The sequence below is a fragment of the Hylobates moloch genome, unplaced genomic scaffold (assembly GCF_009828535.3).
Source record: "Hylobates moloch isolate HMO894 unplaced genomic scaffold, HMol_V3 SCAFFOLD_10, whole genome shotgun sequence".
Taxonomy (NCBI): domain Eukaryota; kingdom Metazoa; phylum Chordata; class Mammalia; order Primates; family Hylobatidae; genus Hylobates; species Hylobates moloch.
In genome coordinates, this window is record NW_026652285.1 from 82,911,681 (window position 1) to 82,930,843 (window position 19,163).

General features: G+C 34.2%; 1 protein-coding gene across 4 annotated transcripts in view; it reads left to right on the plus strand.

The window, feature by feature from the left end:
• Positions 1 to 19,163, plus strand: part of MUSK (muscle associated receptor tyrosine kinase) — a 131,573-nt gene that overhangs the window by 96,785 nt on the left and 15,625 nt on the right. For 2 of the 4 annotated variants that reach the window (XM_032162682.1, XM_032162683.1), the window contains one exon: positions 8,657 to 8,832. In XM_032162682.1, the coding sequence (XP_032018573.1) occupies positions 8,657 to 8,832 (176 nt within the window). Of the gene's footprint in view, positions 1 to 501; positions 766 to 8,656; positions 8,833 to 9,493; positions 9,518 to 19,163 lie in introns of all 4 variants that reach the window. The other 2 variants (XM_032162681.1, XM_032162684.2) reach the window with 2 other exon arrangements.

Here is a 19,163-nt window from a genome sequence, read left to right on the forward strand (position 1 = left end):
AAAGATGTATATGTTGTCAAAAATTAAGGTAAACTATCATAACACATAAATAAACTGTGTTCTTAAAGCTGCAAACTTTTTAGCTGAGAGCAATTATTATTATGCTCAATTATTTGTTAACCATCATGATGAAATGTCTTCCAGATGCATCTTTGCTTATATCAGCTTATTAACTAAGAGTAGTCGGATTCTATTTATAATGTAAAATAATAAAAATACCCAAATCTATTCAGTCCTTGATAGTTCCCAAAGCTTTCCACCATCTATCGTCACATTTGGCCTTCTCAATAGCCCTGTGGAGTAGCTAGAGATGATATAATTGCAGCTGGAAATGAAGACAATATTCAAATGGAACATGTCAACCAATTTGCTAGTACAATTTTCTCCTATTTCTGTGACACAGATGTGAAAACCAAAAAAAAAAGAAAGAAAGAAAAGAAAAGCAGAATGAATGCCAAGAAATAGCATGTGATTAGAAATGTTGTTCATTTCTTCTTTCAGTAAACCACAGAAAGATAACAAAGGCTACTGCGCCCAGTACAGAGGGGAGGTGTGTAATGCAGTCCTGGCAAAAGATGCTCTTGTTTTTCTCAACACCTCCTATGCGGACCCTGAGGAGGCCCAAGAGCTACTGGTCCACACGGCCTGGAATGAACTGAAAGTAGTGAGCCCAGTCTGCCGGCCAGCTGCTGAGGCTTTGTTGTGTAACCACATCTTCCAGGAGTGCAGTCCTGGAGTAGTGCCTACTCCTATTCCCATTTGCAGGTAAAATCTCAAAAATAAGTCAAAGGAAAAATTCCATTTTTCTATCTGCACAACAGAAAGAGTTTTTGAAAAATGTTGTAATGTGCAACAGTAAAAGGAAAAGCTGGTTTTCATCCAAAATAGGAGGTAATGCCTGGGTGCAGTGGCTCATGCCTGTAATCCCAACACTTTGGGAGGCCGAGGTGGGTGGATCACTTGAGGTCAGGAGTTCAACACCAGCCTGGCCAACATGGTGAAACCCCGTCTCTACTAAAAATACAAAAATTAGCCGGGTGTGGTGGCGCACTTGTAATCCCAGCTACTCGGGAGGCTGAGGCAGGAGAATCACTTGAACCAGGGAGGCAGAGGTTGCAGTGAGCCGGGATTGCACCAGCGCACTCCAGCCTGAGTGTTGAGACTCCATCTCAAACAAAGAAACAGATAGGTAATTAATCAGACAAAATTTCTACCATGTAAATCACTGAAGATAACCTAAAATATAAGTACTTAGAACCTCTAGAAAATGTCATAAGTGGTATAATATTCCATTACTCTTGTTATTGTTCACATTATTATCATATCCATAAATATCCCGGATTTCTATCAGATGAAAGGAGAAATCTCAAACATGGACCTCATTAGTAAGCCAAGATAGAGAAAATAAAAACTGTACGTTATTTGTCAATAAATGAGATCATGCCAAGCATCTCTGAATGTTATTTTAAAGTACATTCCATCCAAAATGGATGTTCTGTACTAAGTTCTGATGCTGTTGCCTCATTTGGGTGGTTATAGGAGGGAATTAGATTATAAATAGATACTTTGTTAAACTCCCATACTTTTTAAATATTGAAATTGATAAATTTATGTTCAATAGAATTATCTTCATCTTTAATTACTTCTTATGTAGAAAAAAAAGAATCAATCTAGTTTTTGAGCTAAATAGAACAAAGTTCACATACTGTTAGTTCTGCTTTCTCGATGTGTGTGGTCTTGGCTAAACTTCAGTTTCCTCATCTGCACAGTAGAATTGAGAGGATTAAAGGAAAAATCACACTCATGGAATATGTCAGAAACTAGATAGACATTGTTATTCCTAAATTTTCTGTTGAGGAAACCCCATGACAACAACCAACACAGCACATTTCCACTTCTATTTTGATAAAACCAGAAACTATTTAAATATTGCAATAATTTGAGGACACTCTCTATTTAGCATACAATAACAACAGTACGGCCATTAAATTAGAGTTCTGTATTCCTCAATTTACTGCAAAGTTTGAGGGTTTGGAGACACTATACGAGTAATATAATTTGTTTATTAATCTAAGAAGATTGTATTGTGATCAGGCATGTCATCTAAAAATCTCTAGGGACTTCAGCATTGACAGAATAAGAAGGAGAAAGAGAAGGAGAGAAAAAGTAAAATTACTGCAAAAAAAAAATGGGAAGAGTGGGTGAGAGGCAGTAAAATTTGTTTTAATAGAACTTAAGAAATACTGATGCTATTTCAACGGTCCTTGCAGTTATTTGAAAAAATAGTGCCTCTGTTAATTATCACTTATTTAGTTTAGATTTCTCTTTCTTGGGCTTCTTTATAGGATTCTCCAAAATTGTTTATTTGATGTACTGCTCAACAGTGAAAATCCTTTTGCTAGAACGTAGCACGTGTATAATAAACAGCATGTAACCAGCAAAATAAAGTGACAGTAGGTTCTATCAGCTTTTCCTTTAGTACTACTAACATAATTTGTGGTGACCACGGAATAGTTATCATACTTACACAGTGACACTCAGGCAAATCAGCTCAACACCATGGACAGGTGCTTGAGAGAAATAATAATTAGATTAGAAAAATTCTCTGCATGTGTGACAGCCATTGTGGTTTTCTGATTACAAAACCCACAAGACTCCACTGCATAAAAAAAGAACACAGTACTTTCGTTGCTAAAACCCAGAAAGTTGGTCACTACTGAGGTGTGTGTTTACCTATACTTACTTATATCTATATTTCTGTACTCTGAATTCTATTTCATTGATGGTTCCTCTATTTTTGCATTAGAGACTTTGGATTTAACTACTGAGTCTTTATAATTAATTTCAATTTGTGCTATGAATTTCACAGGTTTTCATTTTTAAAAAAATTATTGTTTACTCATCATATAATAATAATAATAATAATAATAATAATTATTATTATTATTATTATTATTATTATTATTATTTTTGAGACAGAGGCTGGAGTGCAGTGGAGCAATCTCGGCTCACTGCAAGCTCCGCCTCCTGGGTTCACACCATTCTCCTGCCTCAGCCTCTCCGCCCGCCACCAGCCCGATAATTTTTGTATTTTTAGTAGACGGGGTTTCACCATGGTCTCGATCTCTTGTGATCCACCCTCGGCCCCAAAGTGTGGTTCAAGGGCCACCGGCCTATATAATTTTTTTAATTACATTATTAAAAATTTTTAATTTCTTTTAAAATATTTATATAATTATTTATAATTATATTTTATTTTTTAATAATAATTATTTATATAATTATATTATATATTATAGTGTATAACTTATATAATTAATATAATTTATAATTATATATTATATTATATAACTTACTATATAATTATTTTTAAATATAAAATTTAGAAACATTTTGCCAATGTCCACATGTAAATACCATTTAGAATTTGATCAGAATGATGCTAAGTTTATACAACTAATTTAGGGCAAATAGCTATATTTACATTACCGAGTATTCTCAATTAGGAGTATGGTATGCCATTCCTTTTATGTAGATCTTGTATTATGCCTGCTAGTAAAATTGGATGACTTCTTTCTTACCTGTTTCTTTTTTTTATTAAATTTATGACTAGGTGTGTTTTATAGTCATTGCTGTTGTTGCAAGAGTATTAATTATAATATAGTTATTACAGAAGGCTAGAATGTCCATAACACATAGGGATGCAATTAATTCCCTTGTTCCTTATTTTAATAAAACTGCTATTAATTTCTTTAGAATTTTTACATTTTGGAATTGATCTATGTAATTTTTGGGATCATATTAATCAGATTTCTAAAAATGTATTCTTTTTTGAGATAGTTGATAGAAGTATAATTTATATACAAGAAACTGTGCCCCTTTTAACCATATAGTTCAGAGTTTGACAAAGGTATACAACAATGTAACCACTACCCCAATCAAGATGTAGAATGTTTTCACCACCCATAAATTTCTCTTATGCTCATTTCTTTCCTTTTTTTTTTTTTTTTTTTTTTTGTCCCCAGGTTCAAGCAATTCTCCTGTCTCAGCCTCCCAAGTAGCTGGGACTACAGGCACCTGCCACCAGGTATTTTTGTATTTTTAGTAGAGATGGGGTTTCACCTTATTGGTCAGGCTGGTCTTGAACTCCTGACCTCAGGTGATTCACCTGCCTTGGTCTCCCAAAGTGCTGAGATTACAGGCGTGAGCCACCGCGCCCAGCCCTCTTATACTCATTTCTAGTCAACTTCCCATTATCTCTAAAGGCATCGCCATTCTGATTTCTCTGACCATAGCATACAACTAGTTTTGCTTGTTCCTGAATCTCATACTCATGAAATTGTATAATATATACTGCTTTGTGTCTGACTTATTTTGTTCAACATAATGTTTTTGATATTAATCCATATTGCTACACGTAACAGTGGTTTGTTCCTTTTCATTGCCGCTTTTATTTGTGTGGTTGAGATGGAAATAGTTTTGTGAAGAAGTAGGTAGGGTCAAGCTCCCCTTCATGCTGCCTAAGAATTATAAAGCAATTCATGTGAACAACTGCAGTATCAAAAGGAAAGTTAATATAGAAATGTTAGGCCACTCAAGATGACTGACTCATCAATCACAACAAAAAAGTCAGATACCAGCTTTAGACACGAAAGATCAACCAAATAATGTATTCCTGCAATTTGTAGTTTATTCCAATTTTGTTTGGTATTATACCTCCTAATTATTGAGAGGAATCAAGTCTCACCAATCATAACTCATTAATCCTTGCCAACAAATGTGTATTATTTTCCATTTTATTTGTTAACAAGTTGTTACTACTATATAATAAAGCCATTTCATTTTATTATATTTATATGTAACAACTGCTTTACAGTATTCTATTAGATTTTTGATTGATAGTCTGTGGCTCCTCTGATGGAAAAATATGGTCTATAAATAATTATAAATTATTATATATCATTTATATATAAAACTATAAATCTTAATTAGATTCTATGCTTTCTTAATTGAAATTTCAGAGATTTTTACTAGAATTAAAATTAAATTTTATCTGTGTGCTAGCACAAAATACATTTATTAACTTTCCAACATTTATGTCCCAGATCAGTTTACATGCATGAGCCACAGATGTTCTTTCTAACATTGAAAATAATTCACCTTTTTTAAAGAAAAAAATCCTTTTCATTGAAATTTTAAATTTATTAGAAAATCATAGTTAATTATTTCCTAAATCTATGTCATTTGCAGTGTACATTTAAATTTTTTTTCTAATTCCCATTGTTATTTAAATTATTTAAATAAGTAGTTTTATTGGAAAAATGTTATTTTTAAAAATCCTCATCATCAAACATTTTGTTCCCATTGAAGTAAGAAAATATAATCTAAAAATTTTTACATTTTAATATTTTATAGAGGTTTTTTCTCTGATATATAATTAATAATAAAAATTGGCATTTATAAAGACTTAGTCTCTTCCATTAACATATAAAATTCATACATTTATGTTCAATCCTTTCTGCTCTTAGATGAGTATTATCTATTTGATCCAATAGTTTATCAAAATTTTCACAATAATTGTGTTTCTAAAAATGTTTTCTTGCAATTCTGACTCGTGCTTTTTGCACCAATAAATATTAAACTAAAATTGAATTTACTGCTGATAACTGGTAAGTTTGATCTTCATTTTTCTGTTATACCTTTTGAAAAAGTCTGTTTGCCTTTATTCATCAAAATAGTTCAGAAGTTGTCAACCATTTTATATTCTACTTCTACTTGCTTGTGAGATTTTTAAAAGCATGCCATCACTCATGGTTTTCTAATTATTAGGTTGGTATAAAAGTAATTGTGGTTTTTTCCATTAAAAGTAATGGCAAGAACCACAATTACTTTTGCAGTTATTCAATGATGTGTGCCTCTTTTCATGAATGGCATGGAATTTTATTTGTCCAACAAATATTTATTGATCTCCTTCTGGGCTCCAAGTACTACACTGGGCATTTGGGATATGTTAATGAACATAATAAACAACTTACATATAACTTTAGAAGGTGTTAAATGTCATGGAAAAAGAAAAAAGGAATGCTTTAAGGAAGACCAGGAATAACAAACGGAGAGGAGAAAGTTGTAACTTTAAAAATAAGGTGTTCAGGGTAGACCTAATTAAGTTAGCATAATTGTACTGAATCTCCCACACTTGTTCTTTGAAACTTTATTTGAAATTATAAACCATATTTCTATTGTTCAATTATATTTTATTTGCATATGCTCAATTTTTGGAACATTATTCTTAGCTTTTACATTTGATTTCATAATCATATATAAGTAGATTCTTGGAGGAGCTTACTATGTTACTTATCATTGATACTCATTGTCATTCGTTTCAAGTAAAATATTTCTTTTTCTTAAATTCCTAATTTAAATTCACTTCTTGTTCATCCATCTCTTCTTTACTCATCTCTCATTCAACTGGAGTAGGTGTTTTTCACATGTAAAAAAAAAAATTCTGTCATTGTACATATGTGTTTTTGACTGGGTATTTAAGTCTGTGTTAACACAAGTGTTAGCTTTTGTGTTAGTTCTCCTCACTTGTGTTACTTCTCCTCAAATACTATGGACTCTGACCAATTATTTTCTGGCCATGTTGTAATAAAGAGGAAGAAGAAAGCAATCCCGACTTTTGTTCCTTTGTAAGGAACATTTTCCTCTCTCCAGATTGTGGAAAGATTATTTCTTTAATCACTGAGATTCAAAATAATTGTAAAATTCATTTGGGGATAGATTTATTTTCATTGTTTTCTTTCAGGTAACATAAATAATATAAAAATAATGGGTAATATGCCCTAAACATTGTGCCCTTTTCACCTTAAAAACGTTTTCTTATACCACATCTTTGATTATTTTCTATTTTTTATGTGCTCTGGTTCTCTTGGTGAGAAACACTATTATTTGATTTTGAATTTCTGACTTGCTCCACCTTATCAGTTATTTCACACATTATTTTCATCTGTTTAGCCTTTTTTGCATTCAGTTAGGTCCTTTCTTTCTGCATTCAATTGAATATTTAGTTCAAATTTGTTTATTTCTTGCAGTGCCACTTGTTTTCTATTTTCAAAGAAGATTGTAAGTGTCGGTTTTATTTTTTGTGGTTTCTATTTTCTGTAGTTACTTCCATGTTCAAGTTATCCCACTTTTCAGTCTATAGTTCATCTTGATTTGTTTTTTCTTGTGAAAAGCTCTGCTATAGAGGGCATGCTTGAGGGCATGCTTTAGTGCATGGCAATTAAAACAAAGCAAACCAAAGCCATTCATTAATGTGTTCTTCTGTTTAGAATAAAAAAATTTCCCAGGTATTTGCTTCTTCTGCATAATGTGGAGTACGGAATTTTTTTCATATGTCCCATATTGATTTTTGCACACTTTAACCATGCTGTCTGCATGCAAAAAAAATGTGCTTATACAACCCAGGGGTGGAACCAAGCTAAGCAACTCTCCTCAAGTCCTTTACCTGCTAAGAAGTCTCGAAAGCCCCATTATACTCCCTTCTCCCTCACACACACCAAGAACTATAAATCCCATTGTTATCTTCATATAAAAATATATTTGCATCTCATCACATTCATGTGCATAGCCTTTTATTCTATGCATGCTCAATTAGCACATATTGGCAAGTTAGGAAAGCAGGAGTGTGGGAACAGGTATTAAAAAAACACCATTGTGGCATATATATATGTATACACACACACACACACACACACACACACTCACAATTTCCTCCTCTCTGAATCCTTCAGATACTGAATAAAGGACATCTGCTATTCTTATGTTTAATTTATTTAATTATCTTTAATTTCCTCTTATTATTAACCCCAAATACCTTAATTTGAAATTAGCCAGGTTTCTCCTATGCAGTTTGTCCTATTTTCTGTCAGGCTTAAACAAATACTAATCTGCAAAATTCCAAGTAGTCCCATTAGTGTTTCTTCAGCCCCTTCACTCATAATAAAACATGTAGATGAGCATAACAGCTTCATATTCAAACAGATATTACTCTGGCTTTCTCACATGGAAGCACGCAGAGCGATGGGACAGGATCCTGTGCCTCAAAGTAAGGGCTGAGTAAGGACCCACATGCCCTCCTGTAAACTGCCAGGGAGGTGGTGCTGTTCTGTTTCAGAGGACAAAGACAGAGGCCCAGACTATGTTCCTCAAGCCCTAGCCATTAGCCCCAAGATCATAGAAAAATCTTCCAAGCTGGAAACTGATTGACAATGATCCTGACTTTCAGTAGGTGTGCTTTTTAACCTCTGTATACCTTTTTCCTCTACCTGTGTGGTTATTTGAATATGAAGTTGGGAGAAGACATATCAGAGATTCCCAATCTAATACGTTTTAAATTTGACATTTTTTCCCCCAGACCAGCATTAATTGCGTTTCACAACAAAACGAGATAGCATTTCATCTCACGGGACAGTACACTAGATTTCATGAAGTCTCATATTATTTACAGTAAAAAGTTTCTTTCATAAACGTGCTTTTTTCAAGAACAGACAATTTACTATGATGATGTCTTGAAAACACAGAATTTAGGCTCTGCCACAAATTTGTTTTAGCATGTTATGATTCATCAAGTTTTGTTCTCCATATACTATTTTAGAGAGTACTGCTTGGCAGTAAAGGAGCTCTTCTGTGCAAAAGAATGGCTGGCAATGGAAGAGAAGACCCACAGAGGACTCTACAGATCCGAGATGCATTTGCTGTCCGTGCCAGAATGCGGCAAGCTTCCCAGCATGCACTGGGACCCCATAGCCTGTGCCAGACTGCCACATCTAGGTAACACAGAGTTCTCCCAAGACTTTGGAGGTTAAGAGAAATTTACTATTTTGAAGAAACTAAGGTGTGAACTTAAAGCTTCTAATATTTCTAGGCATTTCTATTTTTTTTTTGAGTTCTGCCTTCCTTAGATACCTACTAGCAGAATCCTAATGCTATCCTAATTATACAGATTAGCAGAAAGATTTATTTCATTTGCTCTAAAATAAATGAAACAGCACTTTTAATTACTGCTTGCCATTTTAGATTCTTTCATAGGGAATCTTACGAGAGCTTGTAACATTTTCTGGAATGTGCAGAATAATGGCTAAGAAACATCTCATATTTTGTCAGAAGAGTGGAATAAAGGAATAAAGTCCTTTTTCTTAGCCAAGAAAGCATGCTAAAATAAGACACATGTTTGAAAATGCTGATCTCACAAAACAAAATTGAATTGCTTCATGTTGCTTTAATGAACTTTGTTTGTAAGGAACTATGTTGTTATCCCTTACAGCTGGTTTAATTTCAAAGACCCAATTCTTTCACATTCGAATGCAAAGAATGTTTTCCAGTTGTATATTAAAAAGCTGAAAGAGAACTTGCATTTCTTAGCACTCTCTCACAAAATATGTGAGATATCTGGATGCTCACTTAAAACAAATTTTTATCCTTTCCCCTTCAGATTATAACAAAGAAAACCTAAAAAGTAAGTAATTGTGTTTGTGCCCTTGAAACCTTATGTGTATGTAATTGGATTCATGCATGTGTGTTTACACTTATATTTCCTGATGCCCAGAACAGAATGTACAGCCCCTCTCAAAGGCTTCTCACCATACTCATCCAGGGTATAACATGAGGGAAGATCATGGAAGGTCTCAGTTTATAACTTTTAATTAGACCATAGAGAGTACCATATTTAGTGAGTCATACAAATACTATCTCCCACCTCAAGGTTATTAGCCTGTTTTATTTCTTATATGTCTATAAGTAAGCCAAATTTAAAATGTCACCTTTTGATTTTATATTCTTGATTCAGTATAATCTAATTATGTATAGATGAAACCCAACATTTATTTCTTCATTGAGCCAATTTGTGATCTTCATTTGTGACAATAGATCCCTCTTTTGGAAATTAGGTATTTTTTTAAGACAGTTGATTTCCAGTATAAAGTTTATAGGATCAAATCAAATGGCTTTAAAAAGGTCATCACAAAAATCTCTAGGAAAGAATTCAAGAAGGTTGCTTGAAAAGGGATGTCCTACAAAATAACTTGTATCAGATAGTGCTTTAACCTGTCAGAATGCAGAAATCCTCAGGATGAAATTAGAAAAGCTTTTCATGTCAACTAACTTCCTCTGGTCTCAGCTTTCTAAGGCTTAAATCACACTTACTTCCTGTAATACATATTCCAGCCCTAATCCCCTCTGCATTTGACTAGGTGCCAGGACTTGATTTTACCAGCTTGCTTAAAGGACCAACACTTAAAAGTATTAAAAGAAAGAATGCTACTGGTCCTAGTTGAATCACTCAGTTATTAAACAAGAAGAATTATGGAAACCTTAAAAATCTATTATTCTGGTAGCCTGTCAAATTGTTATTCCCAAATCGAAGGAATAAAAAAAAATTTCAATTCTTTGTTATATGAGCAGCCAAAGTTTACTTTGATTGGACTTTGAATTGATTGCTGTGCTCTTTGTTATCCATCGATTGTTTGCTCACTCATCCATTCAAACATTCATTGAGGGTCTGCTGTGTGTAAGGACCAGACCATTCATCTTAAATTAGACAGGAACAATACACAAAAAACCATCCACATTTCTGCCTTTCACACTAATTATAAAGGAATTTTGAGCAACACAAACTAGCTACAATAATAAATTTTCTAGTCTTTAAAAAAAAGCTTTATGAAATCTTTGATACATGTAAGAAAATGAGCTCCTAATGTCATGAACTGACCATTTAAACTGAAAATAGGGTAGGGAATGTCTGAAAGTATGCTCCCTGAGTTAAAGGCAATTATTATTAAAAGAGTTGGCTTTAGCAGGTCAATAGTGGAGCAAAGAAAACATCCTTATTAGGCAGTGTCCCATATTTTATAGGAGTGTGTAAAGACCTTGAATATTTTCCAAAGAGTGTCTTGATTTCTGAGTAAACTCTAAAGAATATCACCAGCTCATTTAGAGGGGTCACAAAAGAGCTGTTAATCATTTGTTTATCTTTGCATTATTTTCTTCTTCCTTGAGCACAGGGACTAGAATTTTAGTAGTTTTTCTTTTTTATAATTTCTTTGGCTGAAGTGAAACATCTTTTTGAGCAGGCAATGCCTTTGTGCTATTTACATTATTGTCTGCTAAGCAAGGATTACACTATTCCTCTCTTCTGTGAGACTTCACATACTTTATTACAGAAACACTCAGCAGTGAATCTGTCTTCTATTTCAGAGCTTCTGTGGAGAAAAGGCTAATTTGTCTTAATAATTGAAATAATTACTTGCTATTCTCTTGAATTCTCTTTTTCCTTCCATCTTTGCTCTTTCTGTACATATACATGGAGAATGAAGGACCCAATGAATGTACCCAAATCCATACTGATTAGTGTGATACATACATTATCTCTCTTAATACTCCCAATAGTTCTACAAAATTAAGTACTATGAACGTCCTCCATTTTACTTACAACCCAACAAGAGAAAGAGAGATTAAGCAATGTGTCCAATTTTACCCATCTAGTAAGGTGATAAGCCAGAATTTGAACTGAAATCTATCTGATTCTGGCTCTTTCTTCAGAGCCAGAATGTTATACCTGATGCATTTCTGTTATTACTAATGTTTCTTAAAAAATTCCAAGACCTCATGTGTAATAAAGCTTAACTGATTGTTTTACTGATTCATTCTGAATAAATACCACTACCTTTTCACATTTGTTATAATTGATTATTCTAAGAAGGTCCAATTGATAAAAATTTTATTACTCACAATTTTAAATCACCCAGGCCACTTGATGATTTGACTTTTTGTTAACATTTAAAGGAATACATGCTTTGTTTCCCAGATCATTTTTCTATAATGATCAGCTACCATTTTGCCCACAAATGAAATCATAAAGTGTCAGTGTCTCTCTGTGTGTGCGTGTGTGTGTGTGTGTAAAACTCATGAATTATTTCATAATTTGAAATGTGGTTTGGGTAATTTTTTTTTTTTTATACTTTAGGTTTTAGGGTACATGTGCACAATGTGCAGGTTTGTTACATATGTATCCATGTGCCATGTTGATTTCCTGCACCCATTAGCTCGTCATTTAGCATTAGGTATATCTCCTAATGCTGTCCCCGTCCCCCCCCACCCCCCACCCCACAACAGTACCCGGAATGTGATGTTCCCCTTCCTGTGTCCATGAGTTCTCATTGTTCAATTCCCACCTATGAGTGAGAACATGCGGTGTTTGGTTTTTTGTCCTTGCGATAGTTTACTGAGAATGATGTTTTCCAGTTTCATCCATGTCCCTACAAAGGACACGAACTCATCATTTTTTATGGCTGCATAGTATTCCATGGTGTATATGTGCCACATTTTCTTAATCCAGTCTATTGTTGTTGGACATTTGGGTTGGTTCCAAGTCTTTGCTATTGTGAATAGTGCCGCAATAAACATACGTGTGCATGTGTCTTTATAGCAGCATGATTTACAGTCCTTTGGGTATATACCCAGCAATGGGATGGCTGGGTCAAATGGTATTTCTAGTTCTAGATCCCTGAGGAATCGCCACACTGACTTCCACAATGGTTGAACTAGTTTACAGTCCCACCAACAGTGTAAAAGTGTTCCTATTTCTCCACATCCTCTCCAGCACCTGTTGTTTCCTGATTTTTTAATGATGGCCATTCTAACTGGTGTGAGATGGTATCTCACTGTGGTTTTGATTTGCATTTCTCTGATGGCCAGTGATGATGAGCATTTCTTCATGTGTTTTCTGGCTGCATAAATGTCTTCTTTTGAGAAGTGTCTGTTCATGTCCTTTGCCCACTTTTTGATGGGGTTGAGATTCAATGCCATCCCCATCAAGCTACCAATGACTTTCTTCACAGACTTGGAAAAAACTACTTTAAAGTTCATATGGAACCAAAAAAGAGCCCGCATTGCCAAGTCAATCCTAAGCCAAAAGAACAAAGCTGGAGGCATCACGCTACCTGACTTCAAACTATACTACAAGGCTACAGTAACCAAAACAGCATGGTACTGGTACCACAACAGAGATATAGATCAATGGAACAGAACAGAGCCCTCAGAAATGATGCCGCATATCTACAACTATTTGATCCTTGACAAACCTGACAAAAACAAGAAATGGGGAAAGGATTCCCTATTTAATAAATGGTGCTGGGAAAACTGGCTAGCCATATGTAGAAAGCTGAAACTGGATCCCTTCCTTACACCTTATACAAAAATTAATTCAAGATGGATTAAAGACTTAAATGTTAGACCTAAAACCATTAAAATCCTACAAGAAAACCTAGGCAATACCATTCAGGACATAGGCGTGGGCAAGGACTTCATGTCTAAAACACCAAAAGCAATGGCAACAAAAGCCAAAATTGACAAATGGGATCTCATTAAACTAAAGAGCTTCTGCACAGCAAAAGAAACTACCATCAGAGTGAACAGGCAACCTACAGAATGGGAGAAAATTTTTGCAACCTACTCATCTGACAAAGGGCTAATATCCAGAATCTACAATGAACTCAAACAAATTTACAAGAAAAAAACAAACAACCCCATCAAAAAGTGGGTTTGGGTAATTTTTGTGGTAACATTAAAGTTACAAGTTCATAGAAAATTGGAGTTTAAAGTAACTTTAACAGTTATTTAATCTAAAGTCTCCCACAATGAAAGAATCTTTTCTAGAGCATCTCTGACAGAAACATTCCGTTTTCCCTCCTGAATTTATTTCTCAATTCCTTTGTAGAATACATTAATTATTTCAACAATTTAGCTATGTAGAACTAAATTCTGGTTCTCTAGAACTGTTAACAACTGATCTTCACTCTATTTCTTTGATTTATTTATGACCTATATGATAGTCCTTAAAATATCTGGAGACAGGCACTCAATCTCTCTGTAGTCTTCTCTTCTTCACATTAAATATCTCCAATTTCCAACTTTTTCTTTTGCAACTGACTTCCAAAATCCTCACCTCCATGTTTACTTTTTACTGGCTGCACACGAGCTTGAGAATATCCAGAATTGAACACAAAGCACAGAACATGATCTGATCAGAATTGCAATGCAACCATATTTTCTGTGATAAGGCCTTGTTCTTTTATGAGTATAAACTCATGCTAGATGTCTAATAATCTCATGACATTAATAGCCCTTCTATACACATATGGGTTTACTGATTTCATTGATTTTCTAGTAAATTTTCTACTAGACCAATCCAATTCATAATTATTGTTATTACATTCTTCTAGCATTTATAGTAAATTGTACTTTATATGTTTAGTTATTATGTTCTATGAGGCATAGTGATCCAAGACACTATTCTTTTTATATGAAGCTCTTTACCAACGTAAAATGTCACTCTTGTCTTGTTTTAGTGCTTTTAGCTTTAAATTTCTAGTATTAATAATGGTAATTTTTTCCTTGTATTTATGTTAACCTAGAACCTCTTTGTTCCTCTTTTATTTTTCTTTTCTTATAAACAACATATACCTGGGTTTACTCCAATCTGATAGCCATTTTCTATTAATAGGAGGATTTAGCCTGTTCATATTTTATATCACAACTGATATACTCTATTTTATCCCTACTATCTTAACTGTATGTTTTCTATTCGCTTTATGTATTTGCTTCTTCTTTTTCCTTTTCTTTACTTGTTGCTGGTTATGTTTTCTCCACTGCTAAGTGAAAGTCAGACACCAATTCTTTCTACATATTGCAGTGCTCTATTTATTCCTCATTTCTGCCCACCCTATGGGACTTTCAGAATCTCCAGTGAGATCCTCAGACTGCTCAGCTCTTCTTCCTTACCTCCCCTAGTACTCTTAGGTTTCTCTTTGCAGAGTGATTCTCAGTATTGAGTCTTATCTAGCGAATTAGCCAAGACTCCGCCCATCACAGCCCGTTTACATTTATCTTGAAGTCATTTTCTGATTCAATTGTTATTAAGAGTCTCCTCATGTATTTCCTTAGAAGGGAAAGTGTCTTGGGAGACAGAATCCCTGAAGCCTTGTATGTTACCAAATTGTTTTCTTTTATTTGGGTAGTTGAAAAGTGTATTAACTGGGTGTGGAACTCCTGAGTGACATTTCTCTGGGTGGTTTATAGATGTGATTTCACTCTTTTCTAGCTTCTAGTGTTGGAAGCAGGTAGTCTGGTTTGAATTTGTTTATTTTTTTCCTATAAGTAATTTATTCTTTCTATCTAGGTAGAAACTTTTCGATTTTTCTCTTTATCCATGTTATCTGTATGATGAAAATCCTATTTAATGATGTGCTATTGAACATCTCTTTCCAACTCCATGATAGGGCTTCATGTTGAGAACTTGAGATAATCTATGATGGGAATCTTTATCCCACAGAAATCAGGGTGGTAGCCAGATCTTTCTAATGCAAAAAGTTGATCATGCTATTCCACCTCTTAAAACACTCCTATGAGACCCTCCATTTGCTGCAGGGCATAGTCAAAATTACTTAAATTGGTATACAAGGACTTTTATCACTAAACCTGATATCTGCAGTCTTACCTATAGATACTCCCCAACTCCAGCAATGAAACTTCTAAGTGCACTTTTAGAAAGCCATCACATCTGCTTGGTTCAGATCTTGGTATATGCTAGTCCTTATTTATAGAATACTATCTCTCTACTCTGACTCCATTCTACTCCCTTAATTCCCCCATCCCACACACACATTTTTCTTTTTCTTTTCTTTTTGTTTTGAGAAGGAGTCTCACTCTTGTCGCCCAGGCTGGAGTGCAGTGGTGCAATCTTGGCTCACTGCAAGCTGTGCCTCTCGGATTCACACCATCCTCCTGCATCAGCATCCCAAGTAGCTGGGACTACAGGTGCCTGCCACCACGCCCAGCTAATTTTTTGTATTTTTAGTAGAGATGGGTTTTCACCCTGCTAGCCAGGATGGTCTCAATCTCCTGACCTCATGATCCACCCGCCTCGGCCTCCCAAAGTGCTGGGATTACAGGCGTAAGCCACGGCCCCCATCCCACTCCTTTTTCTTAGTCTGTTCAGGTTGCTATAACAAAGTGCCACAAACTGGGTGGCTTATACCACAGAAATTTATTTCTCACAGTTCTGGAGTCCAAGAAGTCCAAGATCAAGGTGCCAGCAGATTTGGCATCTGGTAAGGACCCATTCCTCATAGACATAGCTGTCTCCTCCCTGTGTCCTCACGTGGCAGAAGGGTAGAGGGAGCTTTCTTGGACCTCTTTTATAAGGGCATTAATCCCATTCATCAAGACTCTATCCTCATTCGTTTCAACATATGAATTTGGGGAAAAGACACAAAGACTCAGATCATCATAACCTTCAATTGGTTACTGGCCACTCACCATTTATGTTTAACTTACAGTTACTCACTCTAGAAAACCTTCTCAGTATGTCTAAACCTGAGTTAGTGCCAGCCCTGAACAAGACTCATAAGCATCGTGTTCTTACTACTCTTATAATGCTCATTATATTTTGTTGTATTTCTCCATTTATTCACTTGTGTCTCGTGACAAGCAAAGACTTGTCATGTTCACCACAGTGTTCTGGATACCTAACAATCACTATTGATTTAGTGAATGCATTTACATATGGATGAATGAGTGTATAAACTCCTGTAGTGTTCAGAGGAAAAGAATAAAGACAGAAAATTGGTGAGAGAAGAGAAAAGATAAAAAGGAAAAAGAATGAAGATTCAAAGTGATCATTTAGATCCAAAGAGATCATTGATGTAGTTCAAGGGAAGATCAGATCACATCAGAAGCAGTCATCAAAGAATAACAAAACAAAATTATCTTGAAGGAAAGAAATATTTAAATCCATAAAGCAAAATTATTGTTCCAACTATGTCATTTCTTGCATTAAAAAAAAAACTCACTAAATCATCACAGATTTTTCTTTAAACATGACAGTAAATTCTACTTTCTGATTCTTTTTAGAAAAATTAAACTTATATTTACCAGTGAAATTACACTACCAACTTTACTAATTACATTATATCCCCTCATGTGTTATATACGGTGTGAGATGCTCTGTAAACTCCAAATACAAAAAGTTATTTCTCCCTATCTTTTAGTAATTGTTCCAACTTTATTATTAGCAGAAAGCAAAGCTTGTCAATTTAAGCCACCCCCTACTACCACCATCCACCCATCTTAGATCAAGAAAACTTGGGATGACTCAGTCCCAAGAGAATCAGACTAGCTTTCAAGTCAGTCAGAGAGGAACCTGGTCAGTCTGTTCAGTCCACCATTCCTGTGGTGCCGGATGAGGCATGCTGTCACTGATCTTGCACAGATGTTTTATTGCTGTGCTGATGTTCCTCCAGTTCCAGGTGCCTGCCTGAGTCATAGTGGTGACCAGACCTGGCATCTGCAGGCTTCAAAATCACTTGCTTAGCCATTGGTACTCAGGGCATAATCACTGGGTCCACTTCCAGACTAGGAAGTCATACTTGGGCATCTCTTATAACCTCCAATTTTGCAAGTGTCCTATTTCAAATGCTTTAGGCATCTACTGCCATAAAGGTTTTATTTTGACTTTGTAATATGTTATATTAATATATCCCCTTATATTAAATCATTATTCTCTGACTACGATGTAGTCAGTTGCTAATATTTCATTTAGGATCTTCTAAACTTAGGTTGTATAATCTATGTATGCTCTTTTCTTCTGTGCTAACATTACCAGGTTGTGATATTAGTATTATAATAATTTCTAAAAAAATGTGAAAGACTTTTCTCTTACTGGAACATATTATAATATGGAAATTTTATCTCTTTCAAGACTAAAAGAATGTCTTTTATAATGTGATGACTTAAAAATCTAGTTTCCTGCCTATGGCAATATTCATATTTTCTAATGCTTCAAATTTGATGATTAATATGTTCCTATCATTTTCCTTAAGGTGTGAAATATATAATTACAAATTATTTTAATTAACTTTTAATCTGTTATAACTTTTTATCATTTCTAATTTTCTATGTTTGTACCTTTTCTTTTTAATTAAAATTCCATTGATTAGACTACTATATGAATATTTATAAAACTATTGATCTTTTAATTTTATTATTTGTGTTATGTGTATTCTAACTTATTAATTTCTGCTTGTGTATCGCTGTTACTTTATTACCTATTATCTTTTGTTTTCTGTAGTTATTGTTTCTTACCCAAAGTCTTGGGATAAATGTTCAGTTCATTTACTTTCATTCTTTTTTATCTAGTGGAAGGAGATAACACTATGAGTTTATCTTTGGGCACAACTTTGTCTAAATAAAATACACACTATTAAGAGGCTTGTGTCTAATCTATAACTATGGTTACGCTCTACTTTTTGATCAAAAAGTCATTGATTTTTTTCTTTTTTAAAAATGTCCCATTGGATTTTATTTAATCTATTATTAATTGCACTTTGGCCATTAAGTAGATATGCATAATTTCTGCTTTTAAAATTTATTGAGATTAATCCACAAATATTTGAAAAGAAGGTTTATTCTCTATTTTTGGGTACAAAGGTCATTCTTAGCTATTAAAACACTGTTGCTGATTATTTAAAAATACTCTGTATCCCTGTTTTTGTCTTTACTCAATCTGTTAAGAGGATTTAAAATGTGATTAATAAGGTTCCTTTAATGCATATACAATGGACTTTGTACTCTACAAATAGTGGTATGAGTATGGCATCTTTTGGTTTCAAAAAGTAATGCTGATTTTACTTGTATATATATCACATTGCCCTTTTAAATTGAAGTTTGACAGGAGTTCAGTTTTTAGATGAATTAACTTCTTCTCATTTGTGTCCTAATATTTTCATTTTTCATCTTCTTTCATGATTTTTCTTCTGTTTGAAAACTGACAGTAAATGTGTATAAAAGCTCAGCTCTAGACAATCCTGATGTCAAGTGTAATTATGTGAAAATATTTTATTTGATAATTTCCATGATTTATGTCAGGTCACAGATACTATGATTCAGTACAAATGGCACCAGCCTAAGATCTACATTTATCTCAGAAAAAAAAAAAAAAAACCCATTTCCTCTCTCTGAGTCTCATCTTTAAAATTCTATTATTCTATAAGCTGGATTTATTTACAACCAGACCTTACTGAACTTTATAGATAAATAACCAGGGAGAA